The sequence below is a fragment of the Phalacrocorax aristotelis genome, chromosome 7, assembly GCF_949628215.1.
Source record: "Phalacrocorax aristotelis chromosome 7, bGulAri2.1, whole genome shotgun sequence".
In the NCBI taxonomy this organism is placed as follows: Eukaryota; Metazoa; Chordata; class Aves; order Suliformes; family Phalacrocoracidae; genus Phalacrocorax; species Phalacrocorax aristotelis.
This window is the reverse complement of record NC_134282.1, coordinates 21,653,065-21,675,712: the sequence shown is the minus strand read 5'-3', so window position 1 is coordinate 21,675,712 and position 22,648 is coordinate 21,653,065. Positions and strand designations below refer to the sequence as shown.

General features: G+C 44.6%; 1 protein-coding gene across 1 annotated transcript in view; it reads right to left on the bottom strand.

The window, feature by feature from the left end:
- The window catches only part of EPHA4 (EPH receptor A4), a 109,350-nt gene extending 87,689 nt beyond the window's left edge, over positions 1–21,661 (bottom strand). The window contains exons 1-3 of the mRNA XM_075099237.1: positions 21,433–21,661; positions 20,403–20,470; positions 15,409–16,072 (exon numbers count right to left, since the gene is read on the bottom strand). Of these exons, the coding sequence (XP_074955338.1) occupies positions 15,409–16,072; positions 20,403–20,470; positions 21,433–21,523 (823 nt within the window). The 5' untranslated portion in view covers positions 21,524–21,661. The remainder of the gene's footprint in view (positions 1–15,408; positions 16,073–20,402; positions 20,471–21,432) is intronic.
- Between the last annotated feature and the right edge of the window lie 987 nt (positions 21,662–22,648).

Below are 22,648 nucleotides of genomic sequence, written 5' to 3'. Positions count from 1 at the left end.
AGAGCACTACAGTAGTATTTATGAGTTAAGAAACTTTAAAATATTAATACTAAAATCAGTAGTATGTCTCAGCTAAAAAAATACATTTCTAGTTTATTCCTTTGAATGCGAGTGCTAGAAAATCATAGGGTTTCAGTTTTTAATAATCCTTCTTGGCAATTCACTAAGCTCACACGTTTACACTAGCAAACAAGATGAGCGTTGTAGGTTGAAGTTACTCTTTGATCCAGTAAATAAATCCATAGTGAATTCAGGTTCAATTACTGTATTTAAAATTTATGACATCTACAGTGCTGTAACAAGTTAGTGACAAATGCCAGTTTCATATAGAAAACATGCATTAACATGCACAAACTACAAAAAAGAAAAATCAATTGGCCCTATACAGATGTACAAAACATACTTTGGTAGTTTTATAGAGTATTTTACATACATTGGACAATACATTTGATTGCAGTTCTAGTTACTACGAACAATCCACTATTACAAAGAAATTTCTAGTTTGGTATACTGAAAAGTAAAATTTTACTTTTATTTGATATTTGTGTGCGCGCACTTACATGCATATTAACAAATGCAGTCATCGTTACTGCTGAAATTTCATTTGCATGCAAAATACCTCTGGTGCAAATTACCAATAACATAAGGGAGCCCATGAAATGTTAAAGACTTCTAAGGATGAGAGAAAAACTATTTGCATTTTGGGCCTGATCCAAAGCACATTAAAGTCAAGGGGAGTCTCTCCATTGGCCGCAACAGATGTTCTGACTCGAGGAAGTTTTGATGCAAGTTATTGACATAACAGTAGACCTGCAAGACCACAAAATCCACTTACTGAAGAAACCAAGAGTTATCTTTGCTGAATACTGAATACTGATTTACTGCTTTTCATCATGGCAGCTGTGTCTCAGCTTCCTCTGGGACAGTCTTTGCTGCCTCTCCCACTGCAGCACATCTTTCTGTTCCGATATCCCATACTCATTCTAGTTTTTACACCTACACATTCTTCTCTCTTGTTGATGGCTTTTAAATTCTTTCTCACTCTGTAGATACTTAACTTTGTAGTAGTGTTACTTAATGCCACAAAAGTGACTTGAGACAAGTACCCATATAGGACAGTTTACGAACTGCCAAAATATGTTATGATTGATCACTACCTATAGAGCATACAGATATTAACTGCTTTCAGTCTTTGAAAAATGGCTAGTTATTCTTATAACAGAAGTAAACTGCTAACTGCTCTCATCTATTTGAGAACAAACAGCTTAATCAATATTGTTTCAGCAATCTCTATTTTATTCCCTCAATGTTTTAGTGCAACTTTTCATTTGGCCTAAACATAATGCTGCTTTCTACACCAGAGCAGAGAAAAAAAGACTGTTCACGTAAAGGATGGGAAGCACAATGCAGTAAAAGAAAACAAGTGACTGGACTTGCAACACTGCAGGTACCAGGTACAGAAATAATAGCACGTTTATTTAAATAAGCTTGAATAATTTATTCCTTTTAGAAAGGAGCATTTTTCCTGGCATGACCCAAATAGAAATGAACTAGTAAAAGGAACGTTTCTCTAACATAAACATTATTAACAAATGCCATATCTATTCTACACTTGTCACCAGTAAGCAAAAATCAAACCCACTGCCATAGAACAAAAAAATGTACTAGGACGAAGTGTACATTTTTCTTCCTCTCTATACTTCAAAGTCAGAAGCACTCCTCATATTTCATGGTAAAAGGTTTTATTTCTCAGTTCTCACAGCTCAGGCAATGATATCGTAACTCAAAGGTGGTGCAAGGCTTACTTTAGCTCTGACCTCAAGCAATTTTAATATCCCTTCTCTGCATCCCAACAGATACAGGACTACACCTGAGCAGCCAATATCTCCTCAGCAGGTACCTGTTTATTCAACTTGTAAGTGAGCACATGTGCTGCACATTAAAGCCAACCTGGATGCATAGAGAAGGTTTCCATCTGCATGAGGGAGGCCATCTTTCAACATGCAGAGATAAATTTGCCAAATATCTGAGGTACGTGGGAGGGAATGTGAAATTAAGCCAAAACACAGCACAGACTCACAAAGCAAGGCGCACAGCACCACATCTGCTACACACATCTACTCTGGGCTTCTTGAAGTGTTAGAGACAGCATGTTGTTTCAGAGCGATGAAAGCAGTACTGCTGCAAACGAGGGCAGAGGAAGGACCTAGATGGAAGCAGCATTTCTGCTTGTCTTTCTGGGCAAGCCAGTAACAGGCAGAGTCCCTCGTGGCTGCTCTGCAGCATCCCTGCCATACCGTATCATTACCACAGGCTCAGATAAGGAGGGGATGCTAAGGGCAGTAAAATGAAGACACAAAACTCATATGTGGAGCCATAATCCTTTGGAAAAAAATCCAGGGCCTGTTCAGCGTCACTCTGGCTCTGCAGGGGACTAGAACAGTGAGAGGTATCCAAGGTGCCTAAAGAGGGTTCTGGTCAGCTGAAATTAGCTGGTTAGTTAACTGGAAAACTGAAATGCAGGGAAAGACCTCTAGCAGCCAAGAGACCTCTTGGGGAGAAAGAGGTCAGGAGACAGCATGATCAACTCTATTTCTAGGTCAGACCTCAAGAGCTACTTTTCAGCTGTAAGATGATGGTGATCCCACAGCAACTGTGCAAGAGCATTTACCACACGAGACAAGGCTGGAGATGACCCCAGTTAGTCTGTTCCTCTGCCCCACAGGAGGATAACCTGTACTTAAACCATGCTACTAGGTGTTTAACTAACTTATTCTGAAAATCCTCCAATGCAGAGATGTAATCTGCACTGCCACTACAGATCTCTGGCATTATGATCCCCCCCCACCCAGGCCTAGCCTTACCTTCTCTTTTTGCGATTTAAGCCCGTTATTTCCTGCCCTGTCACCAGCTCCATCTTTACAGACAACTTCTACGCACCTCTGGTTAAAGAAGAAAGGTGAAAGACATTTCAAGATATCTTCAACTCTCATCAAGTTCAAACTTTGAACTTAAATCAAGCTGGACAGTAGGTGATAACTTAGACAAAAGGGATGCCTTAGTCTCTTAAGCCTGCATGAGGGCTACAACTCCATCAAGGTCTGGACTAATTAATTACAAAAAGACACTGCCTAGTATTTCAATTATTTCTTTCTGGAATAAGGCCAAAATACACTAGTTTATGTGAGTAGGTAAAACAGAATCCACTACTTTCTGAAAAACCTCTTTGAGGAACAAATTGAAAAGCGCTCTCAAAGAAAATTTATTTCCCCTTATCACATGTACTTATTTGTTATTGAAGGTCTGCTTGCAGGATTCATGATGCTAAGCTCAGGGCAATATGCAATTTATTTTGAGAAATCACATACAGACTGAATGAAGATATGGGAACTACAAGTTAATACAGAAAGAGGCAGGTCAAATCAGCACTGGGCTATCTTGGTAGTATCTCTGTAGAGCATCATTAATGCTTAATAAAATGAATTTTATAGCAGGCTTCTAGTTCTTCATGGTTTTTTTCAGTGAAAACCTTATAAGTATCTGGAAGAAGACAGGGGTTATTCTCCAAAAACAGTTGTGAGGTCTGATTTTCTATTTCTTTGGCATGACTCATCCATAGGCTCAACACTGTGGCAGACAACTTCCCTGTACAGAATCAATCAGGGCAGTGACACCAACCAGGTCTAAGTCTCCAGACTACGGAAGCACTCCTGGGAAACATTAAGAGCCTTCTTCCAATACCTGCCAACACTATGCCAGGGAGAGGGGGAACTTTCATTTTTGTCATCACAAAAATACTAGGTAAGTTGCTAGAGCATTACATTTCCCTAGATTTTGCAGTACAAATTCTGCTCTCCACTAGACTTTGACAGCCCCTACTAGCTCTGAGTGACATAAGTATACTATTTGACTTATTTGCATTTTAAAGCCCAAATAAGGTCCTTTCCCTCTAAGCCGAGACAGGCAACTTTCTTCTTTGCCCCACCCACAAGTCCCTGTGACTCACTACTACTGACATATTGCAAATTTCTGGGGAGTTATTCCTTCCAAACAAGTATCTTCCTTGTTATTTAGCTGGGCTGAAGGGCAATTCACCATCATTTATGACAGAGGCACAGAGACAACTGCATAGCAATTACTCAGCATTTGTTAAAACTAAGGCCTCACCTTTAATAATTGCACAGTCACATTTCTTTGCACAGGGTCAACCAGAACTCCGGAAGGGAGACTTGCTGATTGACACAAACATGTTTGTATTTCAAAGGGCAAACTACAAAGTCAAATAAAAGGTAGTGTTTGCACAAGAGGTAACGTAGCCATTTGGCATTCTCAAAGAGCTCAACAATCCCACGGAAAAAAGTGTCTCTCCTGTGCTCTGCTACAGTGCATTTTTAACTCAAGCTTTAATACAGGTGTACAGAGAGGTCAAATTACGATGATCCCTGCAGAATGCTAGCCTAAACGCACAACCACAAGAATGAGGTGTTAATAGTGACCTTTAAAGGAAGGCAATACGGTGGGCAGAGGTCCTTCTCCTCACTATCCCCACCGTGTGCTGGCAGCTGCTGAAAACTCAGTGCAAGTTAGAGCCACAGGGATCCTCTGACTGGACATTGGTTTGTCCTTCCGTGCAACCAAACAGGAAAGACAGAGCAGACCTCCTTTCTCACACTTTCATGCCGCTATTACAGTTCATCTTGAACTAAAAGGACCAGCTCTGCAGTGTCACTGCTCCAGTGCAACCTAACAGGAAGGAGATGCAATACTTAAGGTCATATACTGCTCTTGGAACTGCATCAATGCTGTTAAGACAAGGGCAGATCCCTGCAGTGCTGGATCAGACCCACAGAGCATCCCCTTCAGCCTCCATCAGACCCAGTGCTGCTCCTTCACAGTAGACAAGGTCTCCTGCCCCTTTCTGGAGCTGGTCACCTGCCCTACTTAAGCAATGCTGTGGCCATGGTCAATGCTCCTTTCCTTTCTGCCGCTGCTCCACGCTCTACTGCGAGTGACTGTAGGTGTATTTTGTTCTCCTTTCTCTCACAAATTAAAGTGCTCTATCTACCCTAAAGCCATAAACAGGTGCTTTCACAGTGCCCACAACCCTTTGAGCTCACTTTCAAGCTACTGGGTGTGTTGAATTCAAGGTTACCAACTACATTAATTCCAGGTATATTAAACCCAGGTATCAAGTGCATGTCTTCAAAGAGCCACTGAGAACTTTAAGTTAAATCAACTAAATGGATCAAGGATCTGCACATGAGTAGATTCAGCCAAAAAGGATGGAAACAGTCTCACGGGTGATTAGCAATGCACCTTAAGTTACACACACTGACTTTGCCTCTTTAGCTGATTCCTTTCAACTGTCTTCCCCACATAGACAGGCCTTTGAACCTCAAAGCACTACAAAACAACGTGCTTTATCAGCATGTGTACCCAGCACCCACTAAATTGTCATGGCCAGCCTAAAGTATGTTTAGTATTGTAATGCTAATCCCAGTATTTTAATCTTGTATGGATTTTCAGAAGTAGTCCACGTTTGGATCAATGTGGCAGAACTGTGTCTGGACTTGGCACAGAAGGAGTTTCGAATGTACCATGGAAACAAATTCAGCAAACTGCAAAAAAGTTCTTTTGCACGAAGTGTAACTATCACTACTCTGATATTAAATATTACCTGGAAAGCACTCTTATTAACAGCAGAGTCCTTGATTAATGAGCAGGTGGAGTGCATATAGGGACACAGTCCTGATTTCAGCTGTCTTATTAGCTCTACCCATGACCCTTCCGATCACCACAAAAAATAAATGAGGAAATCCAAGAACCAATTATGAGCAGACAAAATGTGTCAGCCTAGTAACTATGTTATGGTACTTCAGAGGTTATGGGGAGATCAGCAGACGTGCAAGATGTAAACACTGAAGCCACCAAAAAGAAACAGCAACAGAATTCAGCTATCTGCTAGCATCTCTGGTGTACAAGACCACAGGAAGCTCCTCAAAAAGTAGTCTATTTCAGAATGGCTCTGGTGCCATTTTGACCACTGTAATCGTTTGTTCATTGTTTTAACACTGATGGACACAGGAAGAACCTTCAATGCTCACCCCACTCCAAAGGAGGGGTGGAGGGGCTGTCTCTCCCACCAAGGCACAGGCATTAAGCACTGCCTGAAGGCCCCATGGGGGCCTTTGTCAGAGCACAGGAGTTTGGCAACCAGAAAGCCAAGGGCAGAAGAGAGAGTCCCACCCAATGCTCCTGGAGGGTGCTGCACACCATGCACATGGGAAACCAGAACCATCTTCAGTTTGTTGGCAAACAGTTTATCTAAGCATCTCTTGCTATACATATCCAGCAGCCACTGCCCCCAAGCAATCCTGTTAAAAAGAGGCTGTGTGGGCAGTCCCTACTGTTTAATTTGTGTTTACTAGTCTCTTGAAAAACCCCAAAGAAATCTTTTACATGCACCAGCTAAGTACAACAAAACTGAGTACTCCAGCATCTGAAGAGGAGTTCAGGCAACTTGTGCCCTACAATTAATATCCTATTTCTCCCTACATTTTCCTTCTAATCCTATCCATAATTACACAGGCTGCCAGATCTTCCTGAAGCTGTCAGTTCCCCTGAATTCATTTTCAAATGGCCATCCTTGAAAGAGCTTGGTCACTGGATCAAGCTGCCTCAGCTTGATACAACCCATGCCACTATTGATGGCTCCCCTGAAACGCATGGGTGCAGCTGGCCAGACCCCAGCAAGGGCTGCCCAACCCCAGCAGAACCAGGCATGGGGAAGGTATTGATCCGGTCCTTTTACCATGCTAATTTGCCCAATGGCTGCTTCAATCATCACCAGGCTGAACACTTCAAACGGAAACTGTTTTCAAAGCCCCAATGTCTTTTTCAACTGCAGAAACACTTAAAACTGAAAATAAATTAATTCAAGCACCAAGTTCACAGAAGCACTGGTCGGTATTCTTCAGCTCCCGAGACAGAGATGTTTGATGTATGGAAAGACAGACTTGTTAATTAATGCTATTAAAATGTAGCCTGGCAAGAAGCCTCTGGGATTTAAAGTAAGAAAATGCACACCCTTTAAGTGCACACTTGAATATAAAGATAGCCTGTATTTGTATCAAAAAAATTCAGCCATAACCTCTTGAAGCATTCCACTGATTTTCACACACACACTTCTCAGCAGTAAAATGTAGTTAAAATTAAATATCTGTAATTCTATTTCTGTAGTTCAGCATCGACACTGGAAAACATTTGGCCTTTCTTAGCATTGATAATGGGGAAAATAAAGCTGATTGTTCAGTCCCTTGAGACCACTGAGAACACATAGTAAAGGCCAGACAAAACCCTTGTTGTGACAGAGGCATTATTAAAATATTTTGGAAAGCAGCAGCATTATTGACTAACACCTTTGCTACCAACACACAGTCTTCGATCACTGGCTAAATACAATGGGAGGAAAGGATACAATGACAGGATTTAACTAACAGTCCGTGGAAGTACTGAAATACATTACATAGACAAGATTTGCAGACAGAACAGAAATCAACCGGGTGCTTTGCATCCGTGTTTGTGGCTCACATCATGCTTCTAGTAAAACCGGAGATGAGTTGTGAAAGCCCGGAGTGCTCCCCAAGCTAAGGGAGATAATGAGTTGTATCTCTGACCCACAGCATATTACCCTGCTTTCAAAGATTAAAGAGCCAAAACCTTGGATTTCCCTTCAAGTAGGTTCCTGTTTCCAAGGCTGAAGTCAGCCTTGGTCAGCAAGCAAGGAGGTGAACCATGACAAAGGAAGAGCCTCATCCTCAGCCTGCTCCTCTGGACCCCGGCCCAAGGCAACAGCAACCCACTGAGCCAAGCCCTGGCTGCACCTGCAGCACCAGCTGCCCCTCTCCATGCTCACCTGCCCTCACGGCAGGAGCAAATTCAGGATGCCTTCAGGATGCCGCTGAGCTTAACCCCTGGCCGCAGGGGGCAAAAAGACCATCAGAAGCCATGGGAGAGCACAGGCAAACAGCAGGGAGCTGACTGTCAACCTAATGTTGGCTCTGGAGCAGGCAGCATCATCGAAGCAAACATTTGCAGAAACAGGCTTGAAGAGATAACACCAGAGAATATGAACAAAATGGAACTTGTTTCCTTGCCACTAAATTGTTAGCTTTATGGGACTTCATGCTGAACGGTATGAAAAAAATCCAATTTGCTTTGAAGCACATTAGTCTAACATCCTAATTATTGTTTACATTGCCATTTGCCTTCTATTAAGAATTGAATAATTACCCAGCGCTCCATAGTTTAAAAATACAAGCAAACAGGATTATCTGGGTAATTAAGACACTGTACTGCAGCTTTGTACTGTGGCTGTACCAAGTATTCACATACACAAGCAGAAGCAATAGCTATCAATTGCATTAGTTCAAATGACATTTTAAGGAGTTCCAGCATGCAAGATAGGTAACTCATTAGAGAAAGGTGGCCAGCACCTTCTGAAAAGCATGGAGGGGGGAGAAGGTATCTCACAGCTAAGATGCTAGACTGAGTCTTCCGTCTGGTCTCATCCCAACCACAGACATCCTATGCCACTCTGGGAAAATTACCTAGTCTTCCTCCCTCTGTCCTCCAGGTGCTGCAGCACAGGCACATCCCTCCCCCTCCTGCCCAGGAGCCCCACCTTTTCCCAGCCTGCTGAAACCACAGCCACCCTGCAGCCTCTGCACTGCTACACCAGGGTCCCCAGTAAACACAAGACCTGTGTCCAAGCACACCTCTTTCAGTGGGTTTGTATAGATTAACTTAATTTTACAGATTCCTTTAGTGAGATTTAAACCCACCCATCTATAAAAAAAGCAGACCAGCAAACCAAGTTTTCTCTAGGCATCCATGACTAAATGAGCCAAAGCAAATACCAACTGTACAGTATAGCTCTCCCCATCCAAACCTTAATAGCCCATCCATATCGTACTTTAAACAGCATGACCTCCCCTTCTGGGTGACTATTAGGACAAAAGCAAAGTTTTTGCACATTCCTTTGTTGTTTTTAAGAGCCTTTCCTCCATTTAATTACGCCACCAGGTTTCACACTGTGCAGTTTACTACCCCTGTGAAATTACCTTCAAGTTAAACACTAATTGGACATCCAACAAAAATGAGAACCCCCCACAACCTTGTTTTTTCTTCTGGTTTCTTATAGGATGTAGTCCCAACATGATCAGGGTCCCAATTTCATACCACTGATTTATAAAGACACAAAATGAAAAACAGTACTTTAAAGAAATACAGTACATTCGTGCAGCATGTGTTCTAACTTATATCAATAAACCTTTCAACAAATCCGTTCTGAACAAGCCTGTGTTTTGGGAGCATTTAATGAGCCTCAGCTTTATTTCAAGCCAAAGGCAATTTTAAGTAGAGTTGAAATAAAGAAAAAGCTAAAAAGAAAAGAAAGCCACTAAAACCAAAAATAAAATATGGGTTCTTGTGTAATCATGAGGCTTAAGAAAGCCGAACTTCTCACAGATTATTTTCTTTCTATAACTAAAGACAGCAGTTCATTTGTGCACATTTATCCAAGTGCTACCAGCCCCTTTTCCCCTTTGCACCAAACTATAACTGTGGGCGAAGCCCATTTCTGCAGCCAGGCCAGCAAAGTGAAGGGTACTGCCCCAGGGCTGCGCAGGTCCTTGACACAATGCATAGAAAAATGTCATAGAACATAATGCTTTTTCATGCGTGTGTGTGCACGTGCACTTACAGTGCAGGGGCAACCCCACCTCCTGAAACTGGTCATCCCCCCAGTTGAGGATGTCGCTACAGAAGGGATTCATGGTCACCAGTGACCATCTAGAGATGACACCCAAGGGCCTGCAGCCCCACCAAGCAGAGATAAAAAAATCAAAACAGAATCCATTTGCATAAAATCCAAATCTTTGAGCTCTGTATAAACAGAAGGAGATTTTGGCTGGCGTTTCCAAAGGAAGCTCTTATCTCCTTTGTGAAATGGGTGTGCTACTTTGCATGAGGGTGTATACAAAAGATGTAAATGAAGAATTTGCTGCATGCAAAAGGCAAAGCTGCCGACAGCTGCCAATCCCCATTCACCGGGAGAGCTTCCTTAGTCTCCGGCAGGAGGAAAGAGAAGGGAACCAACTTGTTTCCTTCCCAGGGTGTTGAAGTGGGCTCTGAATATTCATAAATGGCCATTTAGTCATGGGAGTGTTAATTGTCTCTGATTCACAAAACTGTGTGACCTCACCTGCTCCCTGAAACATATCAAAAGGATGTGGCATAATGGAACAAAACCAGATAAGATATTTATCTCAAGTTTGGGGGGCTTTTTGATGCAGTCTCGAAAGACTGAAGTGTACTGCTGAGTATTTCTTTAATCACTTCCCACAAGCACAATAAAGGCCAAGCTCAGTGGAGCATGTTATTAGATAATAACATGTACCCAGCCACGATCTAAATAGTAAAGTCATCACACACAAGATGAGTCGTCTGGAAAGTTTTTGTGATTTGTGTTGGGGTTTTTTTGTGTTTTTTTTTTTAAAAAAAAAAAAGAGAAAAAACTGTTCAGAAGATGGTTTATATGCCCCACAAAAGACTACCCAGGCCTGCCATGAAATTCAAACCACCACAACAGCTCATCTGGCTTTGATTCTGAGGACTGTGCTTTTTACTAGTAACACACAGAATAAGGACCAGATATTGCTCCCCTGTGTACCAGCAGAAATTTTGTTGGGAATTCAGAAGGAAGCGATCCCAGCCTTTCTTCAAGGGATACATGAAAGGACAATTGCTTGACAACTGTAGCTTGACTTCTGAGGGGGCCAGGAAGGAGGAAAGTATTACAGAGCCCACAATGACGTTTAAATGGAGATTTTCAAATGCACCAGGCGGAACAAAAAAATCGTGAAGGGAGCAACCCTTGGGAGATCTACTGAGCCTCATAAGAGCATAACATAACCAACTCACTCCTTCAGCAGAGGAGGAAACCATCTAAATTTGGTTCAGACAGCCCGTGTTTCAGTATCGCTCTCATGCCCCTCCTGGTAGCTTCCATCTTCTCAGCTCCTTTTAAAACGTAACATGTTGAGTCTGTGCATTTTTTTTTTTTCCCCTGCCAAAAATAATCAACCTGGAAAAAAAGACTTCTGAAATCTCAAGTCTGCAGTCTTAGTCACCCTTCTGATTACCCTTTTGTGCAGCCAGACTGTTCATCAGTGTTATTCTGACAAAGAAGTTGTCTATGACTAAAATGGGAAGTACACACAAATTACTTCACTTTCCTGCCCCTACAAAACCCACCACCCAAAAAATCTTATCACAAAAAACATAATTAGACTGTACCCTCTGATGTAAACTGAACTGCTGCTCTCCATGATCACAGCCACTCTTCAAAGCCTCAGAGATAAAAAGAATCTTATCATTCAAATTATTACTTCTTAGGGATGCTCTTATCAAAGTTCCAAGTAAAATTCTAAAAACAGCAGTGATATGAAACCAGGACTGAGCCATATTTTAAATGACACTGGATTTTCTGCCAGTTGGCCAATTCACAACTCAAAAAACCAAGTGTAGATGAAGACAAAGCTGTTGGCTCTCATAACCTTTACAATATCACAGTAAAAATCTCAACTGTCTCACATATTTATACTAAGTGGCAGGTCTAAAATTGAGATTTGTAATTTCACAGCATCAAAATCATCACAGATGGCTACAGTCTATTGCTTCTCTAATCTGTCTTTTCTCCCTTCCTGCTTGTTTTCCCCCCCTCATCCTCTGAGTTAAAGAAGATAGTAATTTTACCATAAGAAAATCGTAACTAAATCCAAACCACATTATATTAACCGGTAACGAAACAATTTACCTAACAATGATGCATAGAAGCAAAGTTTAAAATTACTTTATGTCTCAACTTTGCCCTAAAGCATTAATTACCTTAGCCTTGAGACACACAACTAGTTAGGATAGTTTTGTGTTCCATCAACAATATTCTACACTTATGCTCTCCCAAATGGATAGCATTAATGGAAGTTTGGAGGAGAGTAAATAATAATAAGGAAAAAAAAATCAAGAGCAAGTTTGCAAGTTTGTTTTCATTTTTGCTTGGTTTGGTTTTTTTTTATTTGGGATTTTGGGTTTATTTGGGCTTTTTTTTGGGGGGTGTTTTTGTTTGGTGGGTTTCTGGTTTTGGAGTGGTTTTTTTTTTAAGCATCAAGTTCACAGCTACAAATTCATCTGTAAGAAAAGAATCATTGCTCACCTAGTATTTCTATTGATAGAGACCAATTTTGTGGAACCAATCCTGTGACACACCTGTGAAGCTTCCCAAATAAATATGGATTAAATACTCGGCTCCTTTCCCTTTCTGTCCTGTGTTTTTGCAGAGAGAGACACTGAACATCCGTATGTGTGTGTGCAAGACAATTACCATCAATAAAGTCAGCTAGAAAAAAAGTAGCAGTCAGAGGAAGGATGGTTTTTGTCATCATATTCAAACACCTCCATACCACTGACAATTTTTTTAAAAAATCCTGTTCAAGGTCAGAGAGTCATTAACTCCCACTACAGTAACCACTTTAGATGTGAAGTGGCTTCCCATTACGCTTCCCACACACACATCAGAAATTATGCAAAAGCAGCTCAAGGAAAATGTATTATTTGAAAATCAGAAGGTTGAACAAACCTGAAACAGCTTTTAGGGCAACCCAAGCACCAGCTGGTCCATCCCAGCACTGTGAAGCAAAGCGCAGGTCCCAGGAGAGGGCAGAGAACTCCAACATCTCCTGTGGATCTCCCAACAAGTGCAAAGCCCTGATCCACTGGCCTAAACTATTTCTGCCCACCAAGCTTTTGTCAAACATTTAAGATCTTAATCAATCCCAACTCTGACCCTAGAATCAGACGGGAAGATGGATGAGGAAACTGACAACCTCTGACCTTTCCTTGTATTTGTCCTGCCACAGTCAACCTATTGAAAAACAATTGAAGTGGAACCTGCTCACCAGCTCCAGTCCCAGCCCAGCACCCTTTTACAGCCTTTCCCAAACTCAAAGTCTCTCCCCTGCCCCCAGTCCTCTTTACAAAAACCACAGGAATCCTCCTCACTTCATCCTCCTCCTCCCCTCCAAAAACCTGCCAGAGCAGAACATTTGCTGAACTATGAAGTTAAGTGGGTAAGAAAAGGGGAACCCTCATTCAGCAGTGTCAAAGGCCAAACTGATTTAACAGCCTCACTGGAAACCAGAGAACAAGCTGCATAGTTCTGGTAAACTTCATGAATTCATGAAGAAGAGCTTCCCGGTAAACTGTTCTTGCTGGAGAATGGCAAACATGAGAAAAGGAAACCACAAACAACCGCTGATGGAATGGGTTTAGTGCTTTCAAATTACATGCTGGCTTCAATCCTCTCAAAATGACTAGTTCAGGCCAACTTCACTTTGGAAAGCCCAAGAGACAGAATGTTTCTCTCCCCTTTGTAAATATGGCATCTCCCGACCTTCCTTTTACTTGGGAAACAGATAATTGGGTTTCCTGAGACCAAGCTTTCCCAGGAGTAGCCAAGAGCCAGTAGGTAGCTGACATTCAACCCCAAGGTCTAGTCCAACACCACATAAATTTAAAAAGCATCCTACTATCACCACTGCCCACCAGCAAAACCTCATGAGATTTCCCTTGAGCAATACAGGATTTGTTAGGCAATTAGCTCATCACATCTGGGCCACTGACACCAAAAAGTGTTACATGTGTGTCCATCAGAGCGACCCAGTACCGACCTAAATAGGCCTTTAGGAGAAGGCAAAATAATCTCTGCAATAAACCAAGGTTCTTTTTCCCCCCATTCACTTCCTCCTTCCACAACCCAGACTGTAAAGGTATCAAGAAGCTTTGCCCAGAAATTAGAGCTACTGGAAAGTAACAGCATCTCCCCAGCCACCAAGAGCTCTCCCCAGCAGCCCCCATTCAGTACCACAGCCTCAGGTTCACATATTTAACAATACACAGGTTTTCAAGTTTCCATCTCACATAATTAAAAAAACATAGTCATTTACACCAGACAGGATGCCTTTTCATTGTGCTGCTCATCCTTCAGTTCCCTCTACAGCCAATGGTTATTTTGTTGCCAATATGGCACACTTAGACTTTTTCCATATAGCAAAAACATTAGAAATGAAGGCCGAAGTTTAAGCTTTGGCAGGAAAGCAGTGCTAAGTATAATTTCAATTCGTAATAATGAACTTCATATGGACTGCAAATTATCATTTAAAAGAAATCAAGTAGGACATTCAAAAGACACTGTTCTCTTAGGAGTCTAGCACAAAAGCAATCAGTTACTTGCTCTGCTATCTTGTTCCCAGTCTCAAGATTAAAAACAATGACCTAGTGAATAACGCTGCTTCACATCTACTTGGTGTGTTATCTGGCTCCAGAGAACCTTTTCCAAAAACATAAGTCCAAATCCACTAAGGGGTTGGGCACCTTCATTTCAGCACCCACCAAAATTAAGCCCACTGGCCTGTGCAAAATCCTTTCGAGTTTGATCTTAATTTATCCTTACATGAACAAGAGTTTAGAAGCTAAGACTAAAGATATTTTATTTATAAACTCCCTTCTCTCCTTCCCTAAACTCTTACAACTACTTTTTCCAGAAAGGGGAGGTGAAGAAAACACGTTTTTTGAGGTTGTTTTTCTTTTTAGGATAATCTGCCTTTTATACAAACTTAATCCCTAATTCTGCAGCACACAGAATGGTGTATGTGGGAGGGTGGGGTGGAGACTTGTAGCATTTCTAAGAGTATCCTAGCACCTCTATTATTAAGCTGACAATAGAGACCCTCTGAGAAATGAAAATATTTAACAAAGGCAGCAGTGTCAAATATCAAAGGGTTATTTAGTGCTAAAAATTTGCAACAAGTAAAACAAAGACTTCCCCTTCCCAAGGAGGGAAAATAATCCAGCTAAAACTCCTGCTCCCCACCTCCTCAACTGGTTCTTACCCCACCACATTATTCAGAGGAGACTTTGCCAGAATTTCCTGTGCTTAACAAAAGTCACTTCAGATAAAACTTGAAAGATGTGTCTCTTTAAACAGCAGTAGCTCAACTGCACTGTTTTGCAGTCATTCACATTTTTGTGACCTTCGTGAGCCAATTCAAATTTAGGCGCCTGCTAGAAAATGTGTTTCACCTTCTGCCTATTATGGCAGTATCATTTGTTTTGCATTATATAATTCTTAGCCTTGCCACCTGGAGCTATTGGACTTCTTCATTAAACCCCTCTGTCCCACCGCATCCCACAGGGGCTGCTAATTACTGGCTTTACTCCATTTACTCTCACTCCAATTCAATTACACATTCAACTAAGCCCTAATGAAGAGTACAATATGGCTCATCCTACCTTGGCATTCACCATTACGTTCTTCATAGCCAGCATTGCACAGACAGTTGCCAATGGGCACCAGCCATTCACCATCTGCCCCACAGTACATTTTTGGCACATCCTTCTCTTCCGAGTTGTTGACGCAGGAGCCGCGAACCTCCACCAGAGAAGATGTATCAGCCCCGGTAATGGTATCTGGAAACTGTGCCAGGTTTCGAACTGTCAACGGGCACTTCTTATAAAAGACACGAACAGACACCAAAGCAATGCAGGCACCGACATCCTGAAAAGCCAAGTAAAACCCTTTCTTGCTGAGTGGTCCCACATCCCGGATCTCTGTATTCAGCTTCATGATCCTGTCACCAATGTCCACCTGGGTGAAGCTCTCATCAGCAGCAATGGTGTCAATCTTGGCAAACTGGCTCTCTCGAATAAAACGCTCCTTATCATTGTTTGATTCATAGTAATAAAGGTTGAAAGTCTCTTTGCAAGTTCCCATGACACCCGGCAGGCTGTTGCAGTCTCTTAGTGTGAACTTGATTTCAATATATACCCTTTGAGCCCCCTCACGGGGAATCCAATCAGTTCGTAACCAATTATTCTGACTGGGCTCCATTACATTGCAGACTTGATAGGTGCGGATTGGAGTGTTCTTCTCATCCATAATGCTTACTTCCTCCCACTGTGAAGAGGGAAAGATGAAGAAAAATGCATCAGTATTAAAAGGAACCGCAGAGCTTTACAGCAAACACAGTCTGCATTTCCACAACTAACGTGGAGATTGCATTTTTCTCTATTACAGAAAGCAAACAAAAAACCCCAGACAAACAGCAGACCAAGCCATAGCCAGGCCCTCAACTACTTGGACATTATGAGAAGAATCTGTTCAGGAGAAACAAGCTGCAAATCAAGCAACACCTCAAGGAGAAAGCATTGTTTTAAAGACCCTCTGAACCAATCCAAGAATACTCTGTCAACTGACTATGCTAATTACAGTTCAGCCCACAGGACCCTGCCCAGATCAGGGCTACACACAGCACTTTACAAACTCATAGGGCATCACTGACACTACAGCGTTTCCCCTGTAGCAGGCAAGGCACGAAATGCATGGCCCCTGCTTTGTACATGGGAATATGAAATGGTGAGATCATTGCACTTAGTTGCACAAAAAGCACAGGGCAGACAAAGCAGCATCCACATTTTTGGCATCACTACCATGTATTTTAAACTCTTAAACCACCCCTTATTATTTCTCTAAGCCATCAACTATTTTCCTGGGCTAGCAATATCCCAGTCACACTCAGCAAATAGTCTTGACTTTGGAGCTGGGCAAAAATAGCTGTCTCCAGAACTGGGTCCTTGACTTGGGTGGCACTTAGGGATGGAAGGACAGGTAAGGAGACATCATCACCAGCCTACCAGCAATGTTACCATTACTTTGCTATCCAAAGTTTCTTATTAGAGGGAAGGTAGGAAAAGCAGCAATATTACACATCCTGTCCTAAGGAAACACCACGAAATAGCTTAATTCATATTCTCAAAAACCCAAAAAGGTTAGCAGAGAGGGTAAGTGTTGAAAGATCAGGGTAGCAGCATGTGTCAGAACTCTCACACCCCTCAAATCAAGTTCAGGCATCTTCAGAAGTGCAACATAAATTATGAAACCACAACAATACATGCAATCCAAGGAAGGTAAGGAAAGAAGTAGTCTAGCATGATGAACTTATAAAAGCATGCATAACCAACAGTTTTTAAAAAAATTGTTTTGATAATCATGGACAGAAGAAAGTTATCACAGTGCTTTTCTCGTAGGGAGAGAAGGGACTTGGGGAGAGAGATCTTTCCAGCAAAAGCCCCATAGCTCTTCAGTTTGAGAAAAATCCTTCTTAAAAAAAATATTAGAAAATTATATACTGTCTGCATTTGCAGGCAATACAATGAAGCATATAGGATTATCCTTAGAAAACAGTAGCAACTTTTTAAAGAGACTTCCCAGAAGTGCTTTTCAGAACTACTGAAGCCATGGCTTTGATAAACAGAAGCCTTCTTAACCTTAAGGGGCTTCTTGTATAATATCCTGCATTCTTCTCAAAGATTGCTCTTATGCAAGTGATTTTTACTTAAAAAGATTCCAACTTAGCTGAATCCGTTTATAGAATGACAGTAGTTAGCACCATGAGTCACTAGTAGCACAAAGAATAATATTTTATTTGCTGCCTAGAGATAACTGCAAATTAAAATGAGGGGGGGGGAATCAATACTCAGCATGTCACTCCTTTTCACAGAAAAGGAAAAAATAAAATCTTTAAAAGTCATCCATCAGCGTAAAGTGTAACATGGTGTTAGTAAGAAGACAGAGTTGTTTAATTTTCAGCTGCCACAGAGCTAGTTTACTGTTACAGTGTTGTCTTTATGATCCATCACTTTCCATTCTGCTTATCTTCAGACCGTCTATGCTACCTATATTGTGTGTGGTACAAGTGAAAGGAAGAAGCAGAGGGAAATAATACTTGTTGAGGGGATTTCCTTTAGTACAATGGAGGATGCTGCTAGAGGATTCAATAAAGAGACCGCCAAGGTCAACGGACAGGCTGCAACTAAATTCAGCAAGTTTCAGATCAGGTTCTGAAGACACCCCTCTCTCCTGATAGACAGGCAAATATATAGAGCTGGGTTTCTTATTTCATAAACATGCATACACAAAACAAACCTAAGCATGTCATACTCTCAGAGCTGAAAATAACTACAGCCCCAAATTTCCAGCCACTGTAAATGATTTGTAACTCTAAGTATGTGGTCAAAGCTGTAACTTTTGCTTTCAAGCTGAAATTAACTTTTATAATTCAACTCTTCCCACGGTTTAATCATGCAGAGTAAAACATTCTGGGCACAAAACCTGCTTTTCAAGTGTGAAATGCAAGAGTAAATCATTAATTACATTTATAATGCAATTCATTATTTCCTCCAGGGCTACTATATATTTGATTACTGCTAGTCACTGCTAAATGACTACGTTTATCTCCAGTCCTTCTTATCCACACAACCCCTCACACCTCAGGAACTGCATGGTATAGATCTGCGTGGTACAGATCTAGGAAAATATCTTCTTCAATAGACAATAAGGTGCACGCAGTTAAAGTAAAAGCACTGAAGGACAGAGTCTTCCCAGGAAGAGTTCATTTCTGCTTCTTGAAATAAATCTGCAGCATATGAAGCTAAAATAAATGCTTTCCAAGCACCATATCTCAGAGACAGACCATGTACTCTTATATTTTTCACTACTGGCTTAAAAATAGAACACACGTATGTAGGTTTACTGAAACAAGTCACGTCCACAAGAACATGCATCTCCTTCTCAAGTTTGCATGGTGCTTTCAGAGAAAGCATGGAGGAAAAGGGGAGTCCAACAGTGATTAGTAATATACTGCTGTCTTCTCATCATCAATTCTACTACTAACTTATTAAAACTTGTCTTTTAGGTCCTATTTTAACATACAGCATGGATATCCTTTGAAGAGCTGTATGAAAGACCGCATCTCATTAAATGACCTTTCCAGGGTACAGGATTAAGAAAGAAGCCCGACTCTCACTAAGAGCTGTACCTTTCCACACTGTCAAAAGATGAGGCCAATTGCCTGCAATCAGCAGTGAATGTGCACTGTCGGCACTGCCAGAGGCCTGCCAATCACTTCCCCACTCTTTAAAAAAACAGAGTTTTGGGGACAGCACAGCGTGCTCAGGCAGAGCACAAGCCATGACTGTAGTCAAGTTCACCCAGCACAACAATGGGGGAGCAAAACAATCCCCCATTCTCCCATGTTATGGTTATTCAGAGCTTATGCATAATGCATCACCAACCAACGCAGCCTCGGATTCCTTCCACTCTCTACTGTTTCCTTAGCTCTGCTTCTTCTAACCACGAGTGGAAACGCACATAAAAAAGTCAATTTGCAGGTTTCCTAAAGAATCCAGTGCTTTGTTGCGCACAGGTCCTGATCTTTCAGCACTTCTATTTTTCAATCAGTTTGACTTAGTTACTTCTGCTTTAGCATACTAAGCTGCTTTATTCAGTTAATATTAGAAGGATTTGAAGTGGAGTATTTTAATATTAATGTTTACTGCACGTTGCTGGCATTTTTCTTAAATTGTTCACTTTAAGAAAGAAAGAGCTTTTCTAATTACTTATTAAAAAACAATCCCAAGAGGTACCATGAAGTATATGGCTTCACCAGATCCCACCAACTCAGAAGCCCAGCATTCTCAGGAGTTTCCCCACAGAGGCCCTGGGCACCCTGCAGGATGGGGCACAGATGGGGGAGCAGCAAGGTTTCCATCCACTAATATAAAGCTAAATCAGTAGAGACACCTGGCCTGCAGCCCAGTAAGCAGAGGGGCTCTAAGCCCCAGTGTGAATCTCTTAATGTCATCACACCACCATTGGGCAGTGAATTCAAACAATCTTCACTTTAAAAGTACATAAAAAGAAGCTCCAAGGAATCACCATCGAGCACTGGGTGCTACAGTTTATCTGCTCAGAGACCAAAACATATGATGTTTATGCCCTGAAATAGGGCAACTGTCCCATCATACCAACAGGTCTATCTTGTATATTGATCCCTACTCCTTCATCCAGAAATAGAACAGCAATTGTTCTGAACATCTCCCAGCCGAGACAGCCCACAGATATAATAATTACAGTCAAGAATGCCAGTTCAGTCGCCAGATCACATTTCTTGTTGGTATTTCAGTTTTAAATAGGCATCTAAGCCCATGCCTCAACCAATCTCCTAATTCTGAAACCTCTTTTCTGCCCTTTTGGTTTCCACTTCTTCCATGACAGAACTATCCAAGGGGAGTATAGAGTTTCTCCAACAAAGACTAATTCACTTGGTAAGCCAGGGAAGAAATCTGACCTCCCCACCACAATCAACAATAATCGAGCCATTAGGACTCTCTGAAAGTTACTAATCACCCCCTTTACCCTTTTGATCAGATAGTGGTTTAAAACTTACCCCTCCTTCCAGGGGACTTGCTATCCACCCCAGTTCTCCCTGAACCGATCTGGAATCCAGCAAGGTAACTGCAGAAAGGTACAAATAAAGTAGATTAAGTTCCAGCTGCCAAAAGGCAATATTAAAATAAATCCTTTACCTGAGCGTTTCCATATGCGTGGAGCACGATCGCGTCCACCTTCAACTTGAACTGCAATATTATTTCCGACTGCGCCAATGCCTTAAAGAACCCGAAACTCTGCTTTACATCGGAGGCATCGCCCGTTCGTCCCTTCGCTCACCGGCCGCGGGGCGAAGAGCGAACTCCCGCGGCACGCCCGGCACAGGACACACCGGGGCGCTCCCACGTTAAAGGGAAAAGCGGTCCCGAGCCGGGAAGCGGGGCGCTCCCCCGGCGCCGCGCCGGCCACGATGCCTGTTCCCGCGCTCGGTACCGGCGGGTGCGAAACTGTTGCTTTCCGGGCCCTGGGGAGCTCGCCCAGCCCCGGCCGGGAGCGCGGCCGGGCACCGAGAGACCTGGCAGGGAGCTCCCCGAGGAGCCGGCGCCCCCCACCCGCCCGCCGGGACGGCCGCGGGCTTCCCCCGCAGAGAGACCGCCGAGCCGTCCCGCGGGACGGGCTGTGGCACGGCCCCGGGGAACGGCGCGGAGCCGCCGAGAGCTCCCGGGAGAACCGGTTTACTGAGCCGCCCTCCCGGCGCGGCGGCGCCCTTGGCGGCAGCGCGGGCCCCCCCGGTCCGGACGAGAGAACCGGCGGCGCGGGGGGACGGGCGGGGAAGGCGGGGGCCGCTCCGCCCCGCCACACACACCTGTGCCGCCGGCGGCCCCCGGAGCGCCGCTCGGGCAGGTCAGCGGCTGCCGGCCGCCCAGCCACCGGCCGGGGCAGCGCCGTCCCGGCGGCGGGGAACGAGGCGAGGCGAAGCGAGGCGAGGGGACAGGGGACGGCCGCCGCCCGCGGGGCGCCGAACTTTCCCCGCCGCGCCCCGCCGAGGGAACGCGGAGCCCGGCCGCGGGACGCGCGCGGCGCCTCACCTTCGTTGGCGGGATAGACCCGGGAGCCGGTGACGGCCCCGCAGACGCCGACGAGGAGCGGGAGGAGGGCGCAGAACGGGACCCCGGCCATGCCGCCGCCGCTCCGGCCGCTCTATCCCAGTGGAATAACTGCCTACATGGGGCGCGCGGCGGGCGATAGACATTGCCAAGGGGGCGGGGCGCCGCCTGCCCGTCAGAGCCCGTCGCCAATCGCCGCCCGCCCCGCGCCGCCCGCCCCGCCCCCGCCGCTCGGCGGTGCGGAGCAGGGAGAGGGGCCTGAGGGGCGCGCTGCCCCGGGCTGTCCCGCGGGCGGGGCGCGCGCCGGGGGGCCCGAAACAGCGTCCGAACACAACAAAATGGCAGAAGAAGGCAAAAAAAGAAAAGTGATGAGCGTCCCTCAGGCCCCCCACCCAGCGCGGCGGAGCGGCGGGGACAGCCGCAGGCGGACCTTCCCCGCGCCGAGCCCGGCCGGCCCCGGGAGCCTCCCGCCGCCCCGCCCCGCCGCGGCGCCAGCGTTGAGCAACAGCGCCACCTGGCGGGGGCGGCGCACCCCTCGGCGCCCGGGGCGGGCGGGGGGCGGGCGCTGGCCGCGGAGGCGGCGGCGGTCACCGGCGGGAAGCGGATTTCCCACCGAGGCCGGGGGGAGAAGCGGGCAGCGCGGGCGGACCCGCAGCAGCCCTCCGGCGGACGACGAGCCCCCTCGCTGCCCGTTTACCGCGAACGTGCCAATCGCTGACGCTTTTACGCAGGGGGCAGCGGCCGGGGGGCGTTGAGGAAGGAGCCAGGGTCAGGAGCGATCCCTCCGAGCGCCGTCAGGACGCAGGCGCTCACGCACGCCCCGGCTCCTCACCTGCCCGGGGAACATTCCCGTGCAACCCCCCGCAGCGGGAGCCGAGCGCCCTTAGGGCCACGCAGAGGATATTCCTTTTAACGAGGGGTGCGTGGCTACGTCCCCGCTTTGCTTTGGACGCTTCGATCACGGGACCGTTTTTAAAACACTCTCTAAATGCGTTTCTGCAATAAATCCATAGTTTTTAAAAGCCCGCGAAGCCCTCGGTGCGTCGGGCAGCGTCAGCGCGGTAGTCGCCGTCCTTGAACAAACAGCCCGGATTTACGAAGCTGCGCAACAGCCTGCGCTGCTGGTGCCTCGAAAAGCTTCGCAAAGGGCAGTTTGTGAGGCGCCTTCTGCTCCCGGGCGCTAAAGCCACCCTTAGTT